The following is a 24,234-nucleotide window of genomic DNA, read 5'->3' as shown; positions in this document are numbered from 1 at the left end:
GAAGGAAAAGAAAACGGACAGCTTGTGTTCGGTTTTCATTGTAAACTTTAATTACGAAGCCCGTCGGTTTAAACGTGCTGAATCGAGGCGTCGCTGAAACTTCACCAATTTATGCTCTTGTATAATTGACCCGGCTACAGCAGCTGACAGTTGTGGTTTGATAACTCCGCAAGTGCAACTGAAAAAGGCCTGAAAGTGATTATTGTGAAAAATCACGTCCTTCTGGCAGTGGTTCATGCTGCTTGGAAGGCGTTGCATGCTGTTTTCAGAGAAACACCATCTAGACTTGTTGACTTGCTAAAAATTCCAGCAACTTCTGCTTCTAATATCCCAGCACATCCGACTCTCAGAGCAGTCGCTTTGTTCATGGACTGAAGGAATGAAGGTGTTTACATAATAGCCGTTGTACTGCTGTGCATGTAAACGTAGCTCGCATGTCATGCGCTGTTCATCATTCGGTCTTAGTTTGTTTGACAGCATGTGTACATCTCTGGCATTCGAACTAGCCGGCTCATGCATGTGTGTGTGTGACTTCTGTTCGCGTGTGTGTGTGTTTGCAGGCATGTGGGCCAGCCTGCGCTCCAGCAGCAGACTCGGTCAGCATCCGCTGGCAGCCGACGTGGGTGCCAGACTAGCAGGGAAGGATCTGGCACCCCCTGCAGGGAGCCACAGTCTGCAGGCTCAACTCCTCAAACATCAAGCAGCCCTTTACATCTTCGGGGAAAAGTCACATCTAAGGGTGAGAATGCAAACAAAGCGGCCAGAGACTGAGAGGACATGTTTGCTATGAGTTGTTGTAGTATATCGTTTTATATTTGCACTCAGTGGCCTCTTTTATGAAACCTATAATGTTTCTTACACTGTCATATGTGTTAAATTATGTTTTATTGGTGGTGGTGTAGTAGATGTGTAAAGGGGTATAATGAAGTCCAGTAGAACACCACTTTTAACAGAGACCCAGCAGTCAAAATATAGTTAAATTAAACACTTCTGAGGCAACATAAATGTTGTAAAGTCTGTAGAGGTGGAGTTAATGGATGGTTCAGTGACGTAGACCATCACTGAACCATCTTTCACCTGTGATGCCACAAGTCTCTGTCAATAGTATTCGTGGCCGTTGATCAGAGATTTTGACAATGAGGCTGTGCTGTTTATAAGACTAAGGGGGATCTGCAGTCACACCGAAGTCACCTGGATGAGTGGATGAACAGTTTCTCTCACTGAAAACGCTTCGTTCACATGAACAGATTAACTTTCCTTACCTGGATTATTGAGCGTGCATCAAGACACGGGTTTTCTAGCTCATGCTACTTGCTGTAAAATGGATTTGTAAAACATTGCCGTTTGTCTGGAGTTTTCAGGCCAGGTTGTCTTGCACAGGAATAGTTTGATGTATCAAAGGATAATTGTTGGTTTAATTCATGTGGAATTATAAGGAGAAAGTCAAAAACTAGCACATCTGATGAAACGGTTTGTGTTTAAACTCACAGAAACACTTAATCTTATGCATTTATGCAGTTTTCACTTTTTTTAATCCAAGTGTGCTGATTCAGTGAAATAGTACCTTTGCTGGGATGACTCAATCAGTTTACCAAAAGCCTACAATTACAAAGACTCACCTGTGCCAGTACAACTTGTAATACAAAGCCTCTGAGAGGTGTGTTATAGTTTTGGCGTCCGATAGTCTGCTGGTGTTGTTTTTGGGTCCAAATGACGTAAATTTTGTCATCAGACGGTGAGCGTCTGTAACAGGAATGACTTCTCGCCCGTGGAGTGTGCAGCTACCCGTGTCCTTGTCTGCAATCTCTGCTTGGCTAGCTGTTCTTTCATCCATAAGACACAAGTAGCATGACTTCTGATCTGCAGGAGAAGCCACTGACGTCAGCACTGCTCCCCTCCTTTTAACAGTTACAGCATGCAAGAGGTTAAAGGCAAGTCTATAAATGCGAGGCGAAGTCCACCACAGTGCAGGACAGTGCACGAGTGCGTCACACAGTTCAGTTTGTTTCTCTATTTTTCATTCACGCATCAAGAAACATATTTCACACACCGTTGAAGCATGCCGAGGAGCCGTGTCGACTAAAAACATCTTGCGCTTCTGCAGTTTGCACGATTCGCAGTTTTATAATTCTTATCTATTACACACTGGGCTGCGCTCAGCACCTCAGTTCATCCACGGTCTGAAATGAGCCGTTTTATTTCCTTTAACTTTGATATAAAGGCAGCGTTTTTAGTGGCGTGCTGTATCTGTTTTTTGTACTTTGCGCACACTGTTGTATTTTTCTCTTAGTTGAAATTTACATTCCTCTGTCTGCAGGGCCTCCGAGTGGACTCCTCTCTGAACTGTGAGCTGGTGCCAGTGGACTTTGCAGACACACGGCAGGTGAAAGCTGCTTTTAAAAAACTGCTGAGGGCCTGTGCTCCAAGCGCCACCTCGTCGGACTCGGAGGACTCCTTCCTCAAAGCCTTGGAAGACTCCGAATGGATCCAGCAGGTAATGAAACACACAAAGCATGCCATTTTTATGATCTGCAAACAGACAGCATTCAGGTCTAGAAACCATCTGATCTAACGCGGGAGTCTGACTCTTAAAAGCGTGTGAGAATGACCCATCGGTCCACTCTTTCTCTTCATCCTGTGTATCAGATTCACATAATGGATAAATTATGTGAATCCTCTCTGAAGCCATTTTCCCAAGAGAAACAGATTTACAGCGATGCAGTGGGAGGAGACCCCTTATCTTGCTGTTTATCTGATTGACCCCCAGCGGCCTTAAATTGAACATATTCCACATGGTTGACAAATGCTATCTGTGAGAAACAAGAAGGCAGTCTACTGGCAGACCAAACATGGCAGTATATGCACAGAGAGGATAAATGTTGGGTCTGTGTTTAGCATATTTGTTCACATGCACATATGTTGGCCTCCCGCAGCTTCAGAAGATCCTGCAGCTGGCGCTGTTTCTGGTGGAGCTTATGGACAGTGGCTCATCTGTTCTGCTCAGCCTGGAGGACGGCTGGGACATTACCACACAAGTGAGAAAAATGCACCAACGCCATTCATAAAAAATACATAAAGAAAACGGGACAGATGTGAAGAAGGGCAAAATATCCAGAGGGAGGTTTAAAACGGTGCAAGATTTGTCCTTTAGGTATTTTTCCACACATATAGATTTTCTAGATACAAACTGGAGTTTAAAAAGTTGTTATTAAAGTTTAATTACTAACAGAAAATAGGTGACAGTTTACTTTATTATGAGTAACTTTTAACATTTGTTTGCAAGTGTAGTGGGTTACATATTTGCCCAACCAGTGAAAGATCCCCATCAGGAAGGGCGTCTGGGGTAAAAACTCTCATTATCAGCCCTCATCTGCACTAAAGTGGGGACAAAGTGTTCAGCGAGGATGAAAAGAAACGCAGAAATGCAAACTCATAGGTGTAAAAAGGATCCAGATGCAGCCGCACAGTCATTCAACCGCTAAACACAGGGCGGGTATTTTGAATGCCATCAACCCTTCTGCAATCACGGCAAACTAGAGATCATTCAAAAGTACTACTTATAATCTCAATTCATATTCTGAATGGACTCATTCTAATTTAGCGTTTTTCTACTCCACCTGAGTGCTCTACTCAAAGCACTTTACACAGCTGAGCTATTAATTCAGTGTGTTTTGCAATATTACGGCAATGTTGTCTCTTTGACTCTGATGAACAAAGTGCTTCAGAGCTTTGGAGTATCCTTTTTAAAAAGAGGCTAAATGTGAGGGGGAGAGGGTACCTCTGAACTTCTTATGTATCTCCTGCTGTCATTCTAGACTCACAAATTAAGACTGAAAGCAAAAAAACACGTTTTGTAACACTTAAATGTGATTTTTGGACATTGATCACATTTTTAAGGATTCCCCACGGACACCCACGGCATCCGTTCAGACTGCACCTGCTTCTTCTGGCCGTTTCACTCAGTTTACTGACTGGTGATCCGACTGTGTTGATAAAGTGAAAATGTTTGAAGTCTCGAGGCCTTATGTCATTGATTTGTGCTGATTTAATTCATGAAAACTCATAGTTTGTTTAGATCCTGATCAATTCTCGGTGTCCGTTCGCTTCTAAACTTTGCTTTTCTTCACATATTTGCTCTCTGAGCTCATATTTTCCATGCTGACCTGCTAAAGTGCACATGTATGGTGTTGCAAGTGTGTGTCCCTCAGATGTGTTTATGGGGTTTGTGCAGCCCTGAGCTGCTGTTTAAAAGTATAATTTGTGGATCCCTTACGCGGGGCACGTGTTCGGCCCAGAGCATCTTTCTCCACGGGCCACCGGCTCCAACTCGCCAGGTCCAGATCGACCCGCACAGGCAAATGGGCTCCATATGCTCTGGCTCTCCTGCCATGGACCATAGACACCCAGCAGGCAGGATGCAGAACCATCCTCGCTGCCTTTCTGAATGCTTCTTTCTTTTTTTCGGTTTCTTCTTCCTGTCTTCTGCCATTCTGCCTTTATACGCTCTCCCCTCTTATTCCGCGCTCGCTTTTTAAATCCACTCTTCAGTCTGCTGCAGGGGGGCTCATTTCATTGCTGGGTTGCGGGGGGCTTTTTCTACCACTCAGGGCTGGATGTTCTTGTAAACCCACGGGGAAACCATACACTGTTCTTCCCGCTCATTCCACACGCGTCAGGGCTCATTAGCCGTCTTGGAGAAGACGCGGGCAGGGAAGTGGGCCAACCAGATTGCATGTGTAGACAAGCGATTCTCAACTGGTGTTTCGTGGAGTGAGCTCAAGTGTGCCTGAAGCTCCAGCGTTATATAAATGTTATTGATAGCAGATGATCATTTTAACATTGCACTGTCAGATGAAGGGTCATTTTTAGATTGCATTTAGCTTTTTTAGGGGGGGATAGAAAGCAAAATCATGCCATCCAGATTTCTTTTTTTAAACTAAAGTGTGTTAAATTGCAACCATCCATGACAAGTGGAAAAAACTAACGATATGCACAGATGTGGTGAAACAGCTGCCACTTTCCTTTAGTGATAAGATGTTTCAACATCTAATTTATCACAATGTAAGGGTTTTAAACTTATATATGATAAAAATATTAAATAAAAGTAGGTCGTGTTGTAGGTACTGGCAAATCAGGCACAGCATTAAAGCCATCAGGCGCCCTTCATGTCACCAGAACAACCCAAGATTAAAGGTGGGATCACCACTCAGACCTCCTTTATTAGTGTCTGTGGTGAGGCGCAGTGTCCTGCTAGAAGAGGCTGCAGTCATCGGGGAGGATGTTGTAGTGGGAGGTACCTGTTAAAGCAGCATACGAGTGAATGGGGGTTCCTCTCCTTTGTGGCTCATCAGTCTGTATGCTAGCAGATACAATAAACACAATAGAAATCTGAATTTTCATAGCTATACCTGTTTCTTTTACCTTCAGATTGTTCATTTCATAAATTCAACAAGGTACTGGTGATTTTGGTCCATATTGACATGATAGCATCACACACTTCCTGCAGATTTATCAGCTGCAGATCCATCCCGCTGGCATGAAGGGGCCAAAGTGCACTAAGAAAATTTCCTCCACACCATTAAATCACCAGCCTGAAGGCAAGGCAGGATGGATCCGTGCTTTCATGTTTTTACTGCAAAATTCAGACCCAATCGAGACATCGCACCAGGTCATGTTTTTCCAGTCTGAACTGTAGCTTTGGTTTCCTGTTCTTATCTGAGAGGAGCAGCACCTGGTGTGGTCTTCTGCTGCTGTAGCCACTCCACTTCGAAGTGTGAGGTGTTATATAAGGATGACCTTTTGCATGCCTTTGTTTTAACAGGCAGTTATTCGGGTTACTGTACATTATCACACGCTTCCACTTACTGAAGATTTTTCTCCTTTTGGAAAAATTCTCTGTAAACTCTTGAGATGGTCGTTTGGAAAACTCGCAGTAGATCAGCAGTTTCTGAAATACTCAGATCAACGTGTCTAACGGTAACAACTACGCTGCTCTGAGTCATTTAAAATACCCTTTCACCCACTTCCGATGCTCTGTTTGAACTTCAGCAGGGCATCTTTACTACATGCCTAAATGCACTGAGTTGCTGCCATATGATTGGCTGATGACATATTTGCATTTGTGTGTGAGATAAATTACATCGAGAGCACGATTCAATCAATCAATTTTTCTTACTTACTAAGAAAGGCTAAATGCATCTCACAAAACGTTCATAAAATGTGTTTATTTCTCAATATTTCCAGAGGAGCAGCTCTGGCTGAGATGATAGAGCAGGTTGTCCACTAATCCCAGAGTTATCTGTGATGTGAACAACATGCTCTTACACTGCAGGGTGTTTGTTTGTTTCATTCAAGTTGAACTTGTGTATTGAGGGTTTTTCCTTAGCCAGCTTCTCTCTTCCTCTCGGCAGGTTGTGTCCTTGGTGCAGCTGCTGAGCGATCCTTTCTACCGGACTCTTGAGGGTTTTCAGGTCCTTTTGGAGAAAGAATGGTTGTCTTTCGGCCACAAGTTCAGCCAGAGGAGCAACCTGAGCCCCAGCAGCCAGGGTAGCGGCTTTACGCCCATCTTCCTCCAATTCCTGGACTGTGTGCACCAGGTGAGTCTCACTTCTGCCATAGGTACCACAGGTACGCTGAACCCTGATCTCTGCCCCTGCTACGTGACTCTTCTCCACTTTTCCCCTCATGACTGGATGTCATTCATTGCTTGTTCGTGAGCTCATCACATTCCTCGAAAAGTGAAAAGGTGAGCGAGGGGTCAAAGCGAACGATTCTGCTGTCAGTAACGGTGCATTGTTTTAGTTTAGCACTTTCCAACACGGGACGTGTAATCACAACAACATATTGGACCCGGGGAGTGAGCAGCGAGGCTGCTGCACAGATGGTCCATGAGTACAGTGATCAGCATTGAGCTGTATGTACGTGTTCACGTGTTTCGGCATTTCTTCACATTTTAGTGCTTGTTTACAGCCGCATGTGGAAGATTACAGTTTTGGGGATTGAGAGTCTCTAGGAAGGCTTGCGTGTGCTTTAGGATTTGGGGGAAGTGGGCTGGGGGGGAGAGGGGGCTCAAGTTAAGAATGAAACACACACACAGATGATTTCCGGAGAACCGGGTCTGTTCTGAAATACTAACTTTAGAGAGTGCAGTGGGGGTTTTTTGTGTCTCCTCGGGTCACACAGGCCCACTCCCATACACTTACATCAACACATAGTTTCTGCATTTGTCTTTTGAAACCGAAGGCTTGGCAGCTAAGACGGTTTGGCAGGAACCCGGGGGTCTGGAGCGCTATAAACGAGGGGTGAAGCAGGGGATTCGGACAAGAGCTCAAAATAGAAGTGCCTCATCTCCAAAACAGCTGTTGTTTTTGCCAGCAGACCCAGGTGGCCTCAAATTTTCGACACCGTGATTGGCCACCTCGCACCGCTTGATGGGAACCGTGGAGCAGCAGTCATGCTGGCTCAGTCTGGATTGTGTCTGACGGCAATGATATCACTGACCTTTGCCCTCACAGAGGCGGGAGAGGTTCTTTCCTGTTTCCGATTGGTCATTTATACACTGGATAGATGCGACGTCGCTACACGGGGACACGGTGCAGCTGTCGCCCACACGCTGACCTCCTTCTAACTGTCTTTATCCATCTTTTCATATCCTTGCAGATTTTGGAGCAGCATCCTCTGGAGTTTGAGTTTAATCAGTATTATCTGAAGTTCCTGGCTTATCATCACATCTCTAACCGCTTCAAGAACTTCCTGTTGGACTCTGACTACGAGCGCTTGGAACACGGTCAGTGTCCTTTAACCAGAGGGGATCTTTTATTTTCTTCTTCTCTAAAAATGCTTTGTTACACAGAATTATGAACCTATGGTGGTTTCCTTAACAGTCACAACAATTTTATTGATTTGAAAAGATTCTTGGCCCCTCTTCGTCAACACCACTTCCCTGGGTAGCAAGATTCTGGCTTTTCTGTCACTGTAAATAAAGGAAACTAGATCTCTGATATGAATGCACACAGCTACCCAGGAAGCTGTTACATCAGTCAAAACAGTAATGGCTTCACATCCTCGTCAGCTTATCCTGTGTGTTTTTTTGCAGGCTTGTTGTTTGAGGATAAGGGTGATAAGCAGGCCCGGAGAGGCATCTGTATCTGGGATTGCATCAACAGGATGCACCGGAGGAGTCCCATCTTCTTCAACTATCTGTACAGCCCCTCTGAGAATGAAGTGAGTGTTTCCTTCAAGTTTCTGTCCTTCACCTTAACCTATACATCAGGCAGCTATAGTTGATTCGTGCAGCTGTGGATCCAGAGAAGGATGTTTAGTAGCCAGAGCCTTCAGCATAAACATAACATGACTATGAGGACAGCAGTGTCACACACCTGCTCTCCTAAACTTCTGTTTGTGAAGGCCAACCAATCAGAAAAAGTGAAACTGGTCTTAAAAGAAGACGAGCACCGAGTGTAGGCTCATTTTGAACTATGAATCATTTAAAGTATTCGAGGAGGGTCCAGATATAAAAGCTGGATAGCTATAAAATATTTGATTAGGCTACTTAAAAATGTTCTCACCTTACTTTACCATGTAAATCTGGGGTGTCAAACAAACATTAGATAAACAATTAAATGCTTTTTTACTGTCTGCTATAGAAATGTATGCTTGTTACAATTGGTTTACATCAGAAACATACATAATTACAGGACAGTGTATGCATGAGCTAACAGAACTTTTTGTGTCAATTTGCACATTTATTTCTTACAATTTAAGCCCAAAGAGTCGTATTGACACGCTTTTCTTTAACATGTAAAAAAAAAATCTATTTGTTTGTTTGTATATAAAGATCAATGGGTTAAATGCGTAGTTAAAGTGCTTTACACCAAGAGAAAGGTGAGTTTCACTGGTCTGACCAATTTAAGATCAAAGTGGGCTGAATGTGAAGTAAAATGAGTTTGACACCCCTGATGTAAATGATCAGGATACTTCACCCACTGCAGGATAAAATACGGGTCAGTGATTCCTCTACCTCCACGTGGCATCACACAAACATTGCTCGAGGCTTATTTGCCGTATTGGATTGGATCGCAGCCACCAGTTGCTAGGGAACTGTGTATTCTCCAACTGGTTGGCAGCGGTTCCTGGAGCAGGTCATCCAAGGTTAGTGGTTCAATCCCTGGCTGCTCCAGTTTACATGCCAAAGCATTCTTGGGCAATGTACTGAACCCCGAGTTGCTCCCTATGCATTTATTGGAGTGTGTGTAAATATTAGATAGAAGGTACTTGGATGTCGAAAAAAGTGCTTGTATGAATGTGTGTGTAAATAAGATAAAGCATTGTTAGTGCTCATGTGCTGATAAAAAGCTCTGTAGAAGAACCAGTCCATTTAACACTTGACCATTTACTTTGACAGCAAACGTAAGCAAATCACCCTCAAATCTCAACTGCTTAGGTTGCTAACAGATTGCCACAATTGCCTGTAGTTTTTCATGTTTGTTTGCCAATAAACGTTAACTACTAGCCGAGCAAGCGTGATGCAAACAAGAAATGTTACATGGAACAGGTTTTATATAGCACTTTATACAACTTGCCTCCTTTATTCAAGCACTTTTTAAGCCTAAGTGCTTTCTATCTAACAGTCACACTCCATTGAATGCATGTGAGATCAATTTGGGGTTCAGTATGGCCCCAGGAAACTTATTAATGCAGACTGGAGCAGAAACCAGGGATCAAACCACCAACAACCTTCCAATTAGTAGATGACCTGCTCTACCTCCTGAGCAACAGGTTTGCCTTCAAAGTAAAAGTTGCTCCTCAGTGCTGCAGCCAACATGTTTTTACTTTGAAGTCAAATGGTCTCCATTCCTGGTTTGTGTCAGTTTTCATAGTTTCAGGCCGAAGAGCAGCTGGGGACGGTGTTTGTAGACAAGTCTGTCACTTCGTGCAAACTAAGATGGCAGCAAGGTGTAAGAAGCCAAACCAATCACAAGGATGTTTTTGCCAGCTGTTTGTGGAATACATGTTTTTCCCTGGTGACATTCGGTTGCTAAGGGGCTGCAGGGCTGCATGTCTGGTGCTTTAGAATCGTTTTCCCAGCATTTTCTCAGCAACCAGATGCTTGTAGACGAGTCTGTAGTCCTGTGACTGGGGCCTTGTTCCCTTAATGGAATGATGGAAAATGTTGGAAAGCTACTGTCACATGTAAGCAAAACTTTAATCGGTAACTATGGTATTGTGGACCTTTAGTTTATATTTTCTTCAGAGACTGATAGAAAAACAAAGTTCCTGTAAATGATGTGACACACTGAGAACTGGATCAGATCTCCTCACCGAAGAAATCCTCGTCATCTGTAGGTCTGTGGTTACACCACATGCAAACATAAATATACAAAAATAAGATGAGGATTAGTGTTTCAAGGTTGAACGGCATTAATAATAAAATTCTGCCGTGTAGCTGACTGAAAACAAATGTTCCAGCCAAATCCTGAGTACTCACGGCAAATCGTTCGCCTGTCCTATCTTGTAGCCTGTGCACTGATCAAACATGTTTACAATAATATTTTATTTTTAAAGTACGCAGTGCTCAAACGTGCTACACTTGGATGTTTTGGCTCCTCCGAGCTGAATGATTTATTGTCAGAGTTTGAGGCTAAAACACTGAGTTTGTTTCATCTGCGCAAAGTGGAACGTTTTTGCCATCACCGTCGCTAGCGCCAACGTGAAGGGATCATTTTAATATCACAACTGCCTGAAGCCTGGACTGCAGTCAGTAGACACCAAGAAAGCTTCATAGTCCAACATTTTCGCTGATGAAGGTTGATTTTCACACCTAAAATATGTTTAGTTTAGTTGTGTCCGCTTAAGGCTCACGGGGTATTGTCGTCAACCTGCCGGGTAGGCGGGCAGATGAAATTAGCGACCCACATCAACACCCAAGTTTGTGAATGCACTAAGTCGAGAACGACCCGACATACGAGTTTGAAATTCATACCATCTGTGTATCTACCAGGAGGCTGAGGGACTCCACAGGTGGTTACACTATGTACCTCCATCCTGCTCTCATTGACAGTGACAGGTTAGAGCAGGGGTGGATGTCATGGTGATTTGTCATCTTCTCAATGAATAAAGCATTTAAAGATACTCTGTTTATAGAGAAACATTCATTGCATCTACACCTGTAATGGGGCGTCGTGAAAAGACGCTCCTCCTCCCAGAGGATTGGTCAAAATGTAATTAAATTTGTACACAATGGGTCTTCATTCAAACTGTGCTGCTTCCTTTTCCAGACAGTTTTCCAAGAAGCTACTCCTCCTGTTCGAGTATCGGTCAGATTTTAGTAAAACTTGCACACACCTAATAGGTCTTCGCCCACATTGTTGCCGAAGTGAACGTCATGTGTCGTTTTAATGCGGATAACCAGTCTGATGACCTGGTTTTCAGCTTTTGGTCCGCTTCCTGTGCTTGGTCTGAAAGTCTGTCCGAAACAAAGTGAATCAGGGTGAAAACATTTCTTTGTTTTTCTCGTCGGACTAAAGGTTGGCTGTTTGGCTGTTCACAGCCGGACCAGATGAGATAAAGTTCAGCAAAGAATTTGTTTCAGACATTTTTTTAATATAAATCTTGGAAACTGACTTTTCACTAATCTTTAAAGAATAACCTAATATATGACCAAGAATTTGGTTACAGTGGCCAACGTGAGTTTGGAGTTGACACTTATTAACTACAGAGACTGAACAGTCAGTTATTTTGTTTATCATTTGCTGATTTTGATCTCAAGTTGAGCATCATCATAGGAAAGCACCAAGGAGACAGTCGTTACACATTGTGTTGCCACAGTAGATTGTTGGACTTTCCAGGGTCAGCATACTGCTGCGTATCGAGACTTCATACAAGCTAAACACACAAGTCGAGTTTTAGCAGCGCTATGTTGGCTTCAAGTATTCTACAGAGTTGATTTAAAAATCCTCCCATGTGTATATTAAATCCTAAATGGTCTTGAATCTTCTTTAATCTCTGCACCGCTAACCTGTCAGTGATGCAGCTTTCCTAGGCTACGTCCACACTAATGCGTTTTCGTTTGGACCGTCTCAGTGTGGACGGGAGACGGCGTTTTCCTCAAGGAAAAACGCAGCGTTTTGGAAACGCTCTCGAAAACGCATACATTTCAAAACGCAGCTGTCCCGTTGCAGTGTGGACACTCGGAAACGCAGACTTTCTAAAGCGATGACGCATTTTAGTCATGTGACGCAGTCATGTGGCCAATTAAACAAAGATAGCGGAGGGCATTATACAGCAGTTGTTTTGATTGCTGTCAATTTTGACAGCCCTACAAAAGATTAATATGAGTTTGTACATGCTCCAGATAGCTTTTCTTCAAATTCTTGAATTCTCACTCGCTTTTGCGCGTGCGCAGGACTGGAATAAGCGTTTTCGGTCGTTTAATGTGGACGAACAACTCTGTGAACAACGACTTAAAACGCTAGTGTGGACGCGGAACATTTTCAGACGAAAACTCTGTTTTCAAATCTATCCGGGCTAGTGTGGACGTAGCCCTAGTTTATGCCACAAACTCTGGAACAGAGGGAAGCAAACTCTACTGATCATTTCTAGAACCTCTTAAAAAAACATGAAAGGGTGATGGGGAATTGTTGTCGCAACAACAGGCGAGCTGCTGGTGCAGACACCCAAGTTTATGAAGACAATAACTTGATCTCAGATAAGTTGAAATCTCAGTGACCTTTAGCTTCTGAAATTACCTCGAATTTTTGAATTCATACCATAGTTACATCAGCTGGGAGGCTGAAGGGTAGCACTGGTGGCTTTTCTAACCTAACATTCACACGCTCACAGTCCAATGAATGCACCTTGGTGTGCTTTGGCATGCTGGACTGGGATAAAACAACCAATTCATTCGATTAGTAGCAAACCCTATAGACGAACTATACAAATAAAACTGAATTAGATTAAAGAATTAGATTAAATTCTCCTTAAAGCCATGTGATGTCTGTGTTTCAGGTGATCCTGAAGCCTTCTATCAGCATCCTCAGCCTGAATAAATGGGACTTCTTCACAGAGGAGACCCTGTCGACTGGGCCGTGTTACGACTGGAGGACGATGGCTGTGAGGGTGGAGAGCTCGGAGGAGCTGCACACCATCTCCAACAGCAAGAGGAGGATTGTCTGGCCGTGTTACAGCAGCGTGAGCCGCGCCCAGCCGGACGCCATCACCAAGCTTCTCACTGTAAGAGACCCCAGCTTTTGTTTAAAATGTTTGTTCTGTTTGTCATTTTGTGGGTAACTTTACTCGGCTCTTCTTTGTGCTGCAGGACATCGAGAGGTTAGAGAGCGAGCTTAACCAGGCCCCGGAAAAATGGCAGACAACTCTGGAAAGAGTCAGAATGAGCATTCAGGAGGACCTCAAGCAAGAGGGAAATGTGCGTGCTGGAGGAGTCTTTATGACATGTTATGATTGAACATAGAAGGGCAGTCATATGCTTTGCATTTGCTTAATTGTCTAAATATTTCTTTTCTTTTTTGTTCGTGTGTAGCTCTGTAAGGATTCGCTGTCCATCTCAGGCCTCATTTCCACACCTAACCTGCAGGCCTTCCAGCGGCGCTCCATGCTGCACCTGCCAGACAGCGCTCTGGTAGAGGACCACAGCACCGCCACAGCCAATGGGATCAACCGCCGCGCCGCAACACTTTACAACCAGTTCACCCCCAAGAGCGAGGAGAACAGGTGGGTCGTGAACTTCCCGATTTCCGGAACAAATTAGAAGTCCACATTTGTTTCGCTGACAAGCTGTTGCCGAGGGGCCAGTCCAGTTTTGGAAAATGAGTCAGCGCTCTGGTACGCTGTGTGTCATGTTTTGTGAGAATTGTCTGTACTCTATTAAACTCTGGGTGTGTAATTTTACAATTACTGTGAGGTTAAAGTACAGTCTTTTGGCTCCAATATCTGGATCGTTTCCTGAGGTGGACATACGGTCATTAAAATCTACTTTATGTTTAAAAAAAATGAGTATATTTTCAGTGTAATACGTGCTCCTCCTGATTCAAATAATGTTCGGACAGGCTAAAGTTTTAACAGATGAAGCAAGTAAATCAGAAACCAGATATTACTTATCAGCGAGCATTTTCCATGTTTCAACACCTTCTCATTGCATCCAAATCACAAAACATGGCCTACATTATTCTGATGTCTCGTGGTCCCACAAATTTGTCCACTTTTTAGCAGGACAGAGGGTGGAGAGGGGTTTTCGCCCGCCCGAGATCCTGACTGGAAGCTAGTGCCGAATACAGCAGGATAGCAGAGTTCACCGGGAACGGGAGAACTGCAAAAACAAAACAACTATCAAAAAATAAAACACGAAAAGCACGGACAGTGGCTGCAGTGACACCATTCATTGTTTTTAACACAACCCTCCTACATGGTTAGCTGTTAGACCGACAGCAACACGAACAACAGTGGGCCACAGACCGTTTGTAGCACATATTTGAACATTGCCTCCATCTGACATCAGAGCTCACTGCAGGCGGTCGCCGGAGTGGACCTAAAAGAGGTCACTCTCCCACTGCTCGAGCATAAAGTCCTCTTTACTCTGCTTTGCTAAAAAAATATGCCCAACGACTATTTTTGATGAAGCTGCATCAGGCAGACAGGAAGTCAGACACAAAAACAGTGAAAATCATAAATAAAACACTGAATTTTCACTGCAAGGCGTCAGGTGTCATGTTCCCTGGTGCCCTGGCGACTCCTCTGAAGGAACCGTATCCACTAACTACACATCACATAAACGTGGAGGACACTGAAGTCAGCATATGGGTTCATTTATAGGTTCATGTGTAGTGGAAGATAGCAAATTCATGAACAGATGACAACGAGGATGAGGAGAAAGGGTGCCAACTGTTTAGTTGTGGCTTTTTGTGAAGCAGCGTGTGCTACTTCTGTCGGAGATATGTGCGGAGTTGGAGCCAGGAGTTTTGGCTAATGCAGACTTCATCCAAAATTTCATGACTACCTCTGTCAGCTGCTCTCCTTGGGACTCTGACTCTGATGGAATCGGTTAAAATCGCAATTAACAAAATACCAGAGTTCTTGTGATTTCTGCTTTTAAGACTAATGTGAGATTAAAAGTGTCGACGCATAACATCCAATCTTACAACTGTTATTTTTGTAGGTCTTATGAGGGCGTCCTGTATAAACGTGGAGCACTGCTGAAAGGTTGGAAGCCTCGCTGGTTCGTGTTGGACATTACAAAACACCAGGTGAGCAGGTTGCACTACCCTGCTGTAGTTTGAGTGACCGGTTGCAGGTTTAACAGTCTCGTCTTTGCAGATGAGGTACTACGACACCGGCGAGGACACGAACTGCAGAGGCCACATCGATCTAGCAGAGGTGGAGTCCGTGATGACGGCCGCGCCCACTATAGGAGCTCCAAAGCACATCAGTGAAAAGGCTTTCTTTGATGTGAGTACACATTTATTCACTGGTCTACATATTATATTTTATCTGGAAGTTGTTTTTATATTATACAATTGGATTAATATGGTCTTGCATAGAGTGTTGCATTATGGGTGTCGGTATTTTCCCAAAATGTTTTATAGAAAAACTACTTGACGTGAGTTCGCTGCCTGCACTGCAGCATGTCATAGAGGCTTTAGTCTGATTCCCTCCTGAATGACTGAGCTCCTACCGCTGTCACTAAGGGAGAGCTACGCCATCTATAATATTATTCTTTCGGTCGCTACTCAGAGATTGAGACCAGGTGAGGGTAGGAACGTACAGTGAGGGAAACAGCTTTTTGATCCCATCGTAAATTTCAGGGAAGTTTGCTCAATTGTGAAGAAACCTGGTCCATCCGTCCATTTTCTAGCCAGAAACATCCAGAGAAAAAAACCTTACATGAAAGTAATGCATCAATTTGCACGTCTTCGAGCGAAATAAGTATTTGATCCTCAACAATCCAGCAGGAATTCTGTAAACGTGTTTAAAATGTGTGCTAAATTGGGATGAAAATTTGTGACATTGTTGCCCTTTTTGCTGCCATTTAACCTTTTGTCCTTCCACCCATTTGTTCTCTAGCTGAAGACCAGCAAGAGAGTCTACAACTTCTGTGCCTCAGATGCTCCCAGCGCTCAAGTGTGGATAGACAAGATCCAGAACTGCATCTCTGATGCGTGAAGTAAACACGACATCACCGACATCAGAGGCAGCGTCGGGCGGTCGAGACGCGACAGCTGCTTTATCCAACTTTTAGATGTCTTTCATTTTGGGGACCAAACAGTGAATTAAGTGCCTGGTAGTGGAGGATGGATACTCTCCATCCACCTATCTGCCTGTTACTTAGCAACCTGTCATCACTCCACAGGTGAGCTTCAGTTGGAATCGGGTGACCAAATTTGCCTCTGCTGTCAGCGTGCCCCACTCCCACCCCCCTGACAGGGATAAAGTAAACATAAGCTGAGGTTTTAGGGGACTGCACTACCAAGGACATGTTATCCTGTTCTAGATGTACATAGATCAAAGCAATATCACTGGCCAATCAAACTGTGGGTTCAGTTTTTGACTTAAAAACATTAAAAAAAAAAAAAGCTTGTAAAAGAATTTCTATCTTATTTTACTACAAGGAAAAAGTTATTGCTGCTTACATAAACGTATGAACCGCCAAAAACTCAGAGATTTTTAATGCACAACATTAAAAAGCAATTTGTTTGCACTTAGCGCTAACGTATGCACTCGTCATCAAATATAGACTTTCTGACAGATGCGGACAGCGAGGCTAAAGGCATTACTTGGCAATGTGCATGTGTCGTTTCCTCGTGACAGATTAAATGGAAAGATTTTGCACAGTGAGCTCAAATGAGTTACCTGAGATTTTTTGTTTTGTTTTAATTTAAAAATGTGACGTTTCCTCTGTTTTGTCGAATGTTCATTGACTTCTGGTTTAACACTTTTGTCTCGTGTAATGTAAATTATTATTTTTATTAAAAGTGTAACTGTGTAAGTGTGGTGGCGTTACGTTTTCCTGTAAATACCTACATGACATGTTGTTTTATATACTGTATGTACTGAACATAAGTATACTTTTTCTAACTTTAATTCTAATGTGACTGAGTTTTTCTTTTCTTTTTTCTTCAATGTGTTGTTACTGGTGCACAAAACCCCCCGAGTGGCCTGTTCTTTGTTTGTGGTGACATGTTTTTCTGAAAATGAAATGGACATTGTTGTTGTTGTTGTTGTTCGGACAGGCTCTGTCTTTTAAGGGCTTTTTAAAGAATATATATCATGTAGGACGTGATTGTTTTCAGAGTTTATCGTCCCATCTGTCCTCTGTTTATGCAGCCTTCACAGTTTTTCATTACAAAAGAAGAAAAACACAAACTATTCAGCCATATCAGCGGCGTTACTGTATCTTTGTACCATGTTTTGTGGTTACGCTATTTTTTTTTTATTATTTTTTTTTGGAAATAAATCAAACATACTTGAAACTACCTGTTCCTTTTGTGCTCATATATTTTTCTACCTAGTGATGAAGTAAAGGCAGGATTAAATGATGACCATTTCTAATTTTGAATTTCCTAATCTGAACATGTGCGCGAGATTAGTGGGGCCTTAAAATGGCACTGGCGATTCTAGAGTCTATTGGGGCCCTAGGGAAAATTCACAGATGGCACCGCAGCCAGTGTTTTATCACCAATACCTCTTAATATAGGAAATTCTTTGAAGATAGTGAATCTTGAAACTAGAGAATTTTCACTTGTTTCATCATCAAGATATTTTACCTTGAAATAAGGGGAAAAATGAAACGAGTGAAAATTCTCTAGTTTCAAAATTCACTGTCTTGAAACAAGTTCCTGTATCTTACTGGAATGACGCTTTGTAGCTGATTTTGTCTTATTTTAAGTGTAATGAGATCTTGTGACTAGAAATAAGACAAATATACTTGGTAAGATTTTGAGTTTTTGTAGTGTGAGGAGATGCGTGGGATCAAATTAGCTGATGAATCCTCTCGCCCTATCACAGCTAAGCAGAAGACGATAGCTAGATAGTAAAAGTTATGTTATTCGAGTGTCTCTTTCAGCATTATATTTAATAGTAATTATCCGCTCCACTCACTGCTGTGTTGCTTTTCTTCTCCTCTTTTTCCTCCTGTCTTTCTTCAGTCCCAGAAGGATAACTCGTCTTCATTTTCACAGATTGGCTCTCACTGTTGTCATTAGGTTTGTTTAAACAGAATCATTCACGCTACTTTCAGCTGGAGAGAGTGCAGTCAGGTGGGGCCCCCTTGAAGGGAGTCAGGTTTCTCCTATTTGTGCAACATGCAGACTTTGCACTTTGCCACTTCTGCACTAGTTTAAACTTTGTTAACCCCATGCCCCCTAGACTTCAAGCAGTTGCCTGCCTTGTCTGGATGGAAGTGGTGCCTCTGGGACTGGTGAAAAAAATAAATAAATAGAAACTCACCCTGAGTAATCCCACAGTCTTGCCAAAAATGAATGTATGAACTAGGCGCCCACATTGGCTCAGGTACACTTGGCCTCGAGCTGAGACTGAACTCACACTGCCAGTAAAAGGTCACAATCAACTGCATTTTCCAAGAGGAGCACATTTAACTCTCTGTAAGCTCATCTTATTAGTCTTTTTGTTTTGTTTATTTGTTTTATTTTATTATTTGCATCATTATCTGAGTGGGTATTATGCTGAGGCAAACAGGAGGTGGAGGCCAGGTTATTGAACCGCAGGAGAAGGAGGAGTGGAAAATGAAAAGGGACAGGGAAACACCCAGGAGACCCCAAAGAGTGCTGAAGATCTGGGGCCAAAATCTCGATGACAACTGTGTTTCCATGCAAGCAGAGGGAAGAGTGAATGCCCACAGCCAAATGGGGGTATTTCTTTACCAATGCAATACAAATTTTTTAATTATGGATATGTTTGCACTGAATCAAGGTGACATTGTAGTAAATAGACAAACTCCAATCTGTGCATCAGGAGCAGCTAAGGCTTCAGTATCTTGCCCAAAGATACTTTGATATGCAGGTTGGAGGAGTCAATCTCACATAGAAACCTCTGAGCCCTGACTGCTCCTAACTACCAGCAGGGGCATTTTTGGTTTGTTTTGTCAGGGTTTTAGGACATCGAAGAGGAAAATAATGTTTTAAATCAAGTGATTTATGTGTAACCATGGAGTAAAGCGAGTCAGCCTTTTGATTTGATTCAGCCAGATTCTTTTCACCCCATGTTAAAAAAAAATAGTGTTTAAATTTGTTATTTTGTTTCAGACTCCCGAAGCTGTCCTTTCCTCTTTTCCTTTCCTCTTTTCCTTTCCCCTCACTCACCAGCCAGTCGAAGAAGATGCCAGCTCCACCCTGAGTCTGGCTCTGCCAGTTTCTTATTCTTAAAAGGGAGTTATTCCTTCCCAGTGTCGCCAAGTGCTGGCTCATAGTGGATCGTCTGGTTGTTAGAGCTCCCAGTCTAATCATGTCAGGTCAGATATAAATCGCCTGCCATTTTTTTATGTCTCCTCACATTTACACCATCCATCTGTCATAAGTGTCCGAAAAACAATGACTCAGAGTTTACTTTATTGTGTAACTGTTTTGTATTCTCAGACAATGTTTACCAAAGGAATGTTTTTGGGTTTATATGTAGAAGCTAAGCAGCCAGCAGTGTAAGACTGGATTGTCTGCCATCTGCTAGCTAGTGATGATTTCTCTGTTAGCTGAAGCTCATATTTATCTGGATTACAGCTGAAAGAAAGGTCAAACTTTCCCCTCACAGGATTCCTGAGAGAAAGCGTCCCCTCTCCGAAAAGAACATGGCAGCGCAATTTCGGTTTGCAAAGTTGCATCTCAGCAAACCACAAGTGTTCTGGGACAATGTCCTTTGGATAGATGAGACCAAAATGGAGACGTCTGGCCGCCATGCACAGTGTATTGCACAGAGAACCAAATACAGCAGTACAAACACCTCATACAAATCTACAAGCATGATAATGGAGAGTGGAGGATTTGGGGCTTGTTTTACAGCCACAGGACTTCGGCACCTTGCCGTCATTGAGTCGACTAAGAACTGCTCTTTATTTAAAGCATCCGGGAGGCAATCTGTCTGACTGCTACAGCTGGTCTGAACTGAGTTATCCAACAGCAGCAAATCTACAACAGAATTGCTGAAAAAGAAAAGAACCAAGGTGCTGCAATGGTCCAATCAATAGTCGAGGCCTCAACATGACTGAAATGCTGTGGAGGGACGTTAAAAGAGCTGTGCATCAACACATCAAGCCTCAATGAACTAAAGCAACATTATAAGGAAGAGTGGGGTGTCAGAGACTCGTGCAGAGAGAGTTATTCCCACTAAAAGCTCTTCTAAAATCAACTGAAACATGGAGCACACTTAGTTTTTCACATCATTTAATAGAGTCCTGTGAAAACTTTCCATGTAACTGTTAACACATGGCAATCGAGTCCTAGCACTCGCAGTATGTTCCCTTCAGGATAAACAAAAATAGATTTGGTCATCTTCTGGCTTTTCATTTAGCACTCGGCATTTTAACTTCTTCTGTACTCTGGTTTTATGACTTATTATCTGTGATCTCAGAGCATCAGCTCTGTCAATAAGGTGAGTGCTAACACACCACAATCACATGATGAATTTCATAGGTTTGTCAACAGGTTTTCTAGAAGTACAGTGAGTACTGAATGCTGACCTTAGCAGTGAGTTCAAGGTAAAAAAAAACAAAACAAAGCTGCTCATCATTTGCTGTCATGTCACACATAGGATAGAGTCACAGGATACAGGAAGAACTATTTGTAATTTCTGTCCTTGTGTGAGCACCTCATCTTCAAGAAAGGATGTCCTATCAATGAGCAGTAATCAGACACCCCTTCAACTGATGTTTTCTGATCTGAGCCAGCAACAGGGCTTGGAGAGGATGATGATGATCTATGTCTCACTTGCCAACAATGAATATGGGACTGGGCAGGAGCCCCAGCTCAGGCGCTGTGGCGCCTGGTTGGCGGTGCAGAACAGGACTCGTGTGGTCCCTCGAAGGTTTGATTCAGAGAGGAAGCTGAGGTCAAAAGAAGAGCGGTGAGGCACTTTTTTGGAGGGAAGTGGTGAGTATTTGTCAAGCAATGCAATCTCCCAGCTGGCTTATACTGGCAGCAGGTGCAGAGCTGCAGCAGGCCAACATCTGGACAGAGTCTATGACACATCATATTTAGCATTTTGCTTTGGGTAAGGGGATTAGGACCTTGGCCCGTTAATACTGGGATGCAGCGGAAGTTATCCAGCAAGATTGTGTGGAATGGCATGATAGGAATCATCTTCTCCAGAGATAAAAATGGGGGTTTTACTTCCTTAAGACCGGATTGCACCAAATTCATGCACATCAATTGAATAAGTATTTTAGGATGAAAACTCCAAGCTGTTATATAACGATAGCATGAGGTGGTGTACATTACTGCCTGTGCAAGTGATTTCTTTCTCAACGTTTGAGACAAATTACTGATGAAAGCCTCTATTACCCCTACAAGCAGCAGTGTTTTAAATGCATTGCTGTGTAACAGTGATATTGTGTAACTTGGCTGCATGTGTCTTGAGTTCACTGTGATTAGTCTTGGTTGGCTGGAAGCGTGCTGCTTCCACATCAAAAGTGGTCTATAAATTAAACATTGCACGTATCTGTTGGTCTTGGATCGCGCTCTTCGTGTTTAGTCACAGCTGCAGTAAATGCTTCTTGTCCAATAAAACATCTCCAGAAATAAGCTGATTGGCCTTTCCGCAGGCCCCAAAAATACCCCAGTGACAGATGATCCTGATTTATTTTATTGCTCCTCCAAGGCTAATATCCATGTAGCCCTGTGGCTGCAATGAATGCCTGCTATGTAGCAATTTTTACATGAATGTCATGTCATGTAGGCAACTTGAGAGTTCATTCGCCGCTGCTGGGGGTCCTTCCCGCTTCACAAACTTGCGGGCCTCTCTGCGGGCACCTGCTCCAAAATTCAGCAGAACACTTCCAAACGCTGATCTCACTTAGCTTGACACACATCATCGAGTCCCACCCTTGGAAATCAGGGTGATGTCAACTGCGGGCAGCACATGGGGGTCTAGATTATCCAGTGCATGCTCCAGATGATCTTATCCAGACACCGCCCGCTCATCCATGAATAGAAAAGCACAATAAACATTTGATTTGTATCGTTAAGGGCTGGTGTTTGCTTTCGTGACTGTTTCTTTGGCCCATTTTGAGTGATTTATCTGAGGCCCTGATGTTTTTCACTTGCCTGTGTAAGTGACCCACAGTTTCTCTCTGCAGCTGAACCCTGAGCCCATTCAGCTATAGAAGCGCTCAGGGCTGAGGTCACTGTGGGAAGCCATCTAACCCAGAAAACAGGCATCTGCCAGACATTTTTTCACCAGCAGACAATCCCATAAGATGTTCCAGTTTCAAATCAGTCTCTATGAGGATGTTTTGGAGAGGAATCAGATGGATTGGTTATGGGCATTAGGGTGCTATTCGAACACATGAGCTTGAGGGTGAGACAGCTAGAGATAGCCTTTACTTGGAATGCAGAGGGCTTGTGCAATTTAGCTACGGAGATCAGAAACTCACAATTCTGAGAATAGTATTTGCAATAAAAAGCAGCACATTTTTCTCAGATTCTGAGATATAAATACCTCTTAAAAACAAATGTGGACACCAAATCTGTTTATCACACAGCAAACCCTGTTAATCGTATATCATCATGCAAGACACCCATAAAAGCAGAGTCTGTGTTGTGTTTAGTGTTTTTTTCTACAATCCCGTTTACATTATTAGCTCAGAGCCTTGACTGATCTGTTTCTACACCTGATCTTATCAGTGACCTGCCAGTATAGAGATATGTGCACGGTGCTGACTGTTAGACCGGTGTGCAGGTCGTTATCTCATCTCCTGAACTCAAAATGAACTCCCAGTTTCCTTTCAGAAGGACAAATGAAGGCGAGTTGCTTTTTTACTGTAAACTATAAACGTGCATTGTGCAGGCGAGCTGCCTGGCTGACAAGACGAGAGACAAACAAGTGCCCGAAATGACAGCTTGATGCCGAAACAATGTTCCTGCAATGCTGTCTCTGTTTTCACTGAAACATGAGGATGAAGAAGACAAAGGTGAGCAGTACGTGTAAGAACAGTGGTTCTTTGTTGCACAAACTGATGTGTTTTGACACACGCAGACCTCACCGCTGCATGTCACGTGCATCAAGTGATTCATCTTCTTTAGTGGTTACTGGAACAATGAAGTCATGTTGTAAAGCACCTACAAGACCTGTTACACGATCAGACAGGTAACCAGGCCAAGCGCTGATCCGAAGCATTCTCTCTGATATCCATTTCAGCGTCTGCACCAGCCAAAGTGGAAGTTTCTGGAGTGATGCTGCGGCTGATAGTGGGCCCGCTCCGTGACACTCAATCTGCCGCAAATCAGATCAGTGCATCCAATCTGCGTTGCTTTTCAAGAAGTCTGAATGAAGCTACCTAACTGAAAAGACAAGGGTAGGGATAAAAATAAATAACAACAACAATAAATGGGTTCTGTTATTGTGTACTGTTTGTGTAGTCAGGCACTGGCTCCATGCGGTCTTAAAGAATCGCAGCTGGGTGAAAACGACGTGTAATTAAACTAATGTCTTTGCTACCTTTGGCAGTAGTTTGCTCAGAGTCCAATTAAATTCATATTTGGGTAGTGACTCAAGTAGTTCAGCAACTTTATCTCTATTTTGAATCAGGGATGCCTGAAACTACAAACGGTTTTGGGCCGTATTATTTCACTTTTATTTTCCACGCCCTATTATTGTTTTCGTGCTGAAAGCTGTGAAGGCATGCCCAGGTGATGTGTTCACCAGGCTGCTCAACATTCGTGGAAGAACTGTCAATGCTCCGGGCTCACTCACCAGTAAAGCTTCCCAATCCCACCCTGAAGAAGAATCACTATGGCAATACCTAATACAAATACATGATATAATATGACATATGTCCGATATACAAGCCCAGACTAACTGAATACAAAACCAAAGCTGAAATTCCCGTGATTTCCTTTAAACTGGGGGGGGTCACAGGAAATTCGTTTTAATTATTTTCTAAGTAGTCTCAACAACTAAATATCTCACCCTGAGTAGTTTTGCTGTTTCTCTAACAGCCAAAATGACATTTTTACAATGACAGCGGGCTTATTTACAAGCGACAACCATGAGGAGTGCGAG

The 24,234-nt window shown here is 43.1% G+C and overlaps 1 protein-coding gene across 3 annotated transcripts in view; it reads left to right on the top strand.

Annotated features, from left to right (window-relative positions):
• The window catches only part of sbf2 (SET binding factor 2), a 107,703-nt gene extending 90,938 nt beyond the window's left edge, over positions 1–16,765 (top strand). For all 3 annotated transcript variants that reach the window (XM_080885023.1, XM_080885021.1, XM_080885022.1), the window contains 12 exons: positions 561–739; positions 2,318–2,494; positions 2,934–3,035; positions 6,411–6,596; positions 7,660–7,786; positions 8,096–8,223; positions 13,006–13,230; positions 13,316–13,423; positions 13,538–13,728; positions 15,170–15,257; positions 15,328–15,459; positions 16,075–16,765. In XM_080885023.1, coding sequence (XP_080741149.1) covers positions 561–739; positions 2,318–2,494; positions 2,934–3,035; positions 6,411–6,596; positions 7,660–7,786; positions 8,096–8,223; positions 13,006–13,230; positions 13,316–13,423; positions 13,538–13,728; positions 15,170–15,257; positions 15,328–15,459; positions 16,075–16,173 — 1,742 coding nt within the window. In that variant the 3' untranslated portion in view covers positions 16,174–16,765. The remainder of the gene's footprint in view (positions 1–560; positions 740–2,317; positions 2,495–2,933; positions 3,036–6,410; positions 6,597–7,659; positions 7,787–8,095; positions 8,224–13,005; positions 13,231–13,315; positions 13,424–13,537; positions 13,729–15,169; positions 15,258–15,327; positions 15,460–16,074) is intronic.
• Positions 16,766–24,234: the final 7,469 nt, after the last annotated feature.

The sequence above is a fragment of the Rhamphochromis sp. 'chilingali' genome (assembly GCF_963969265.1).
Source record: "Rhamphochromis sp. 'chilingali' genome assembly, chromosome: 6".
NCBI lineage: Eukaryota > Metazoa > Chordata > Actinopteri > Cichliformes > Cichlidae > Rhamphochromis > Rhamphochromis sp. 'chilingali'.
The sequence above is the reverse complement of the archived record's forward strand: the minus strand, read 5'-3'. Positions and strand labels throughout refer to the sequence as shown.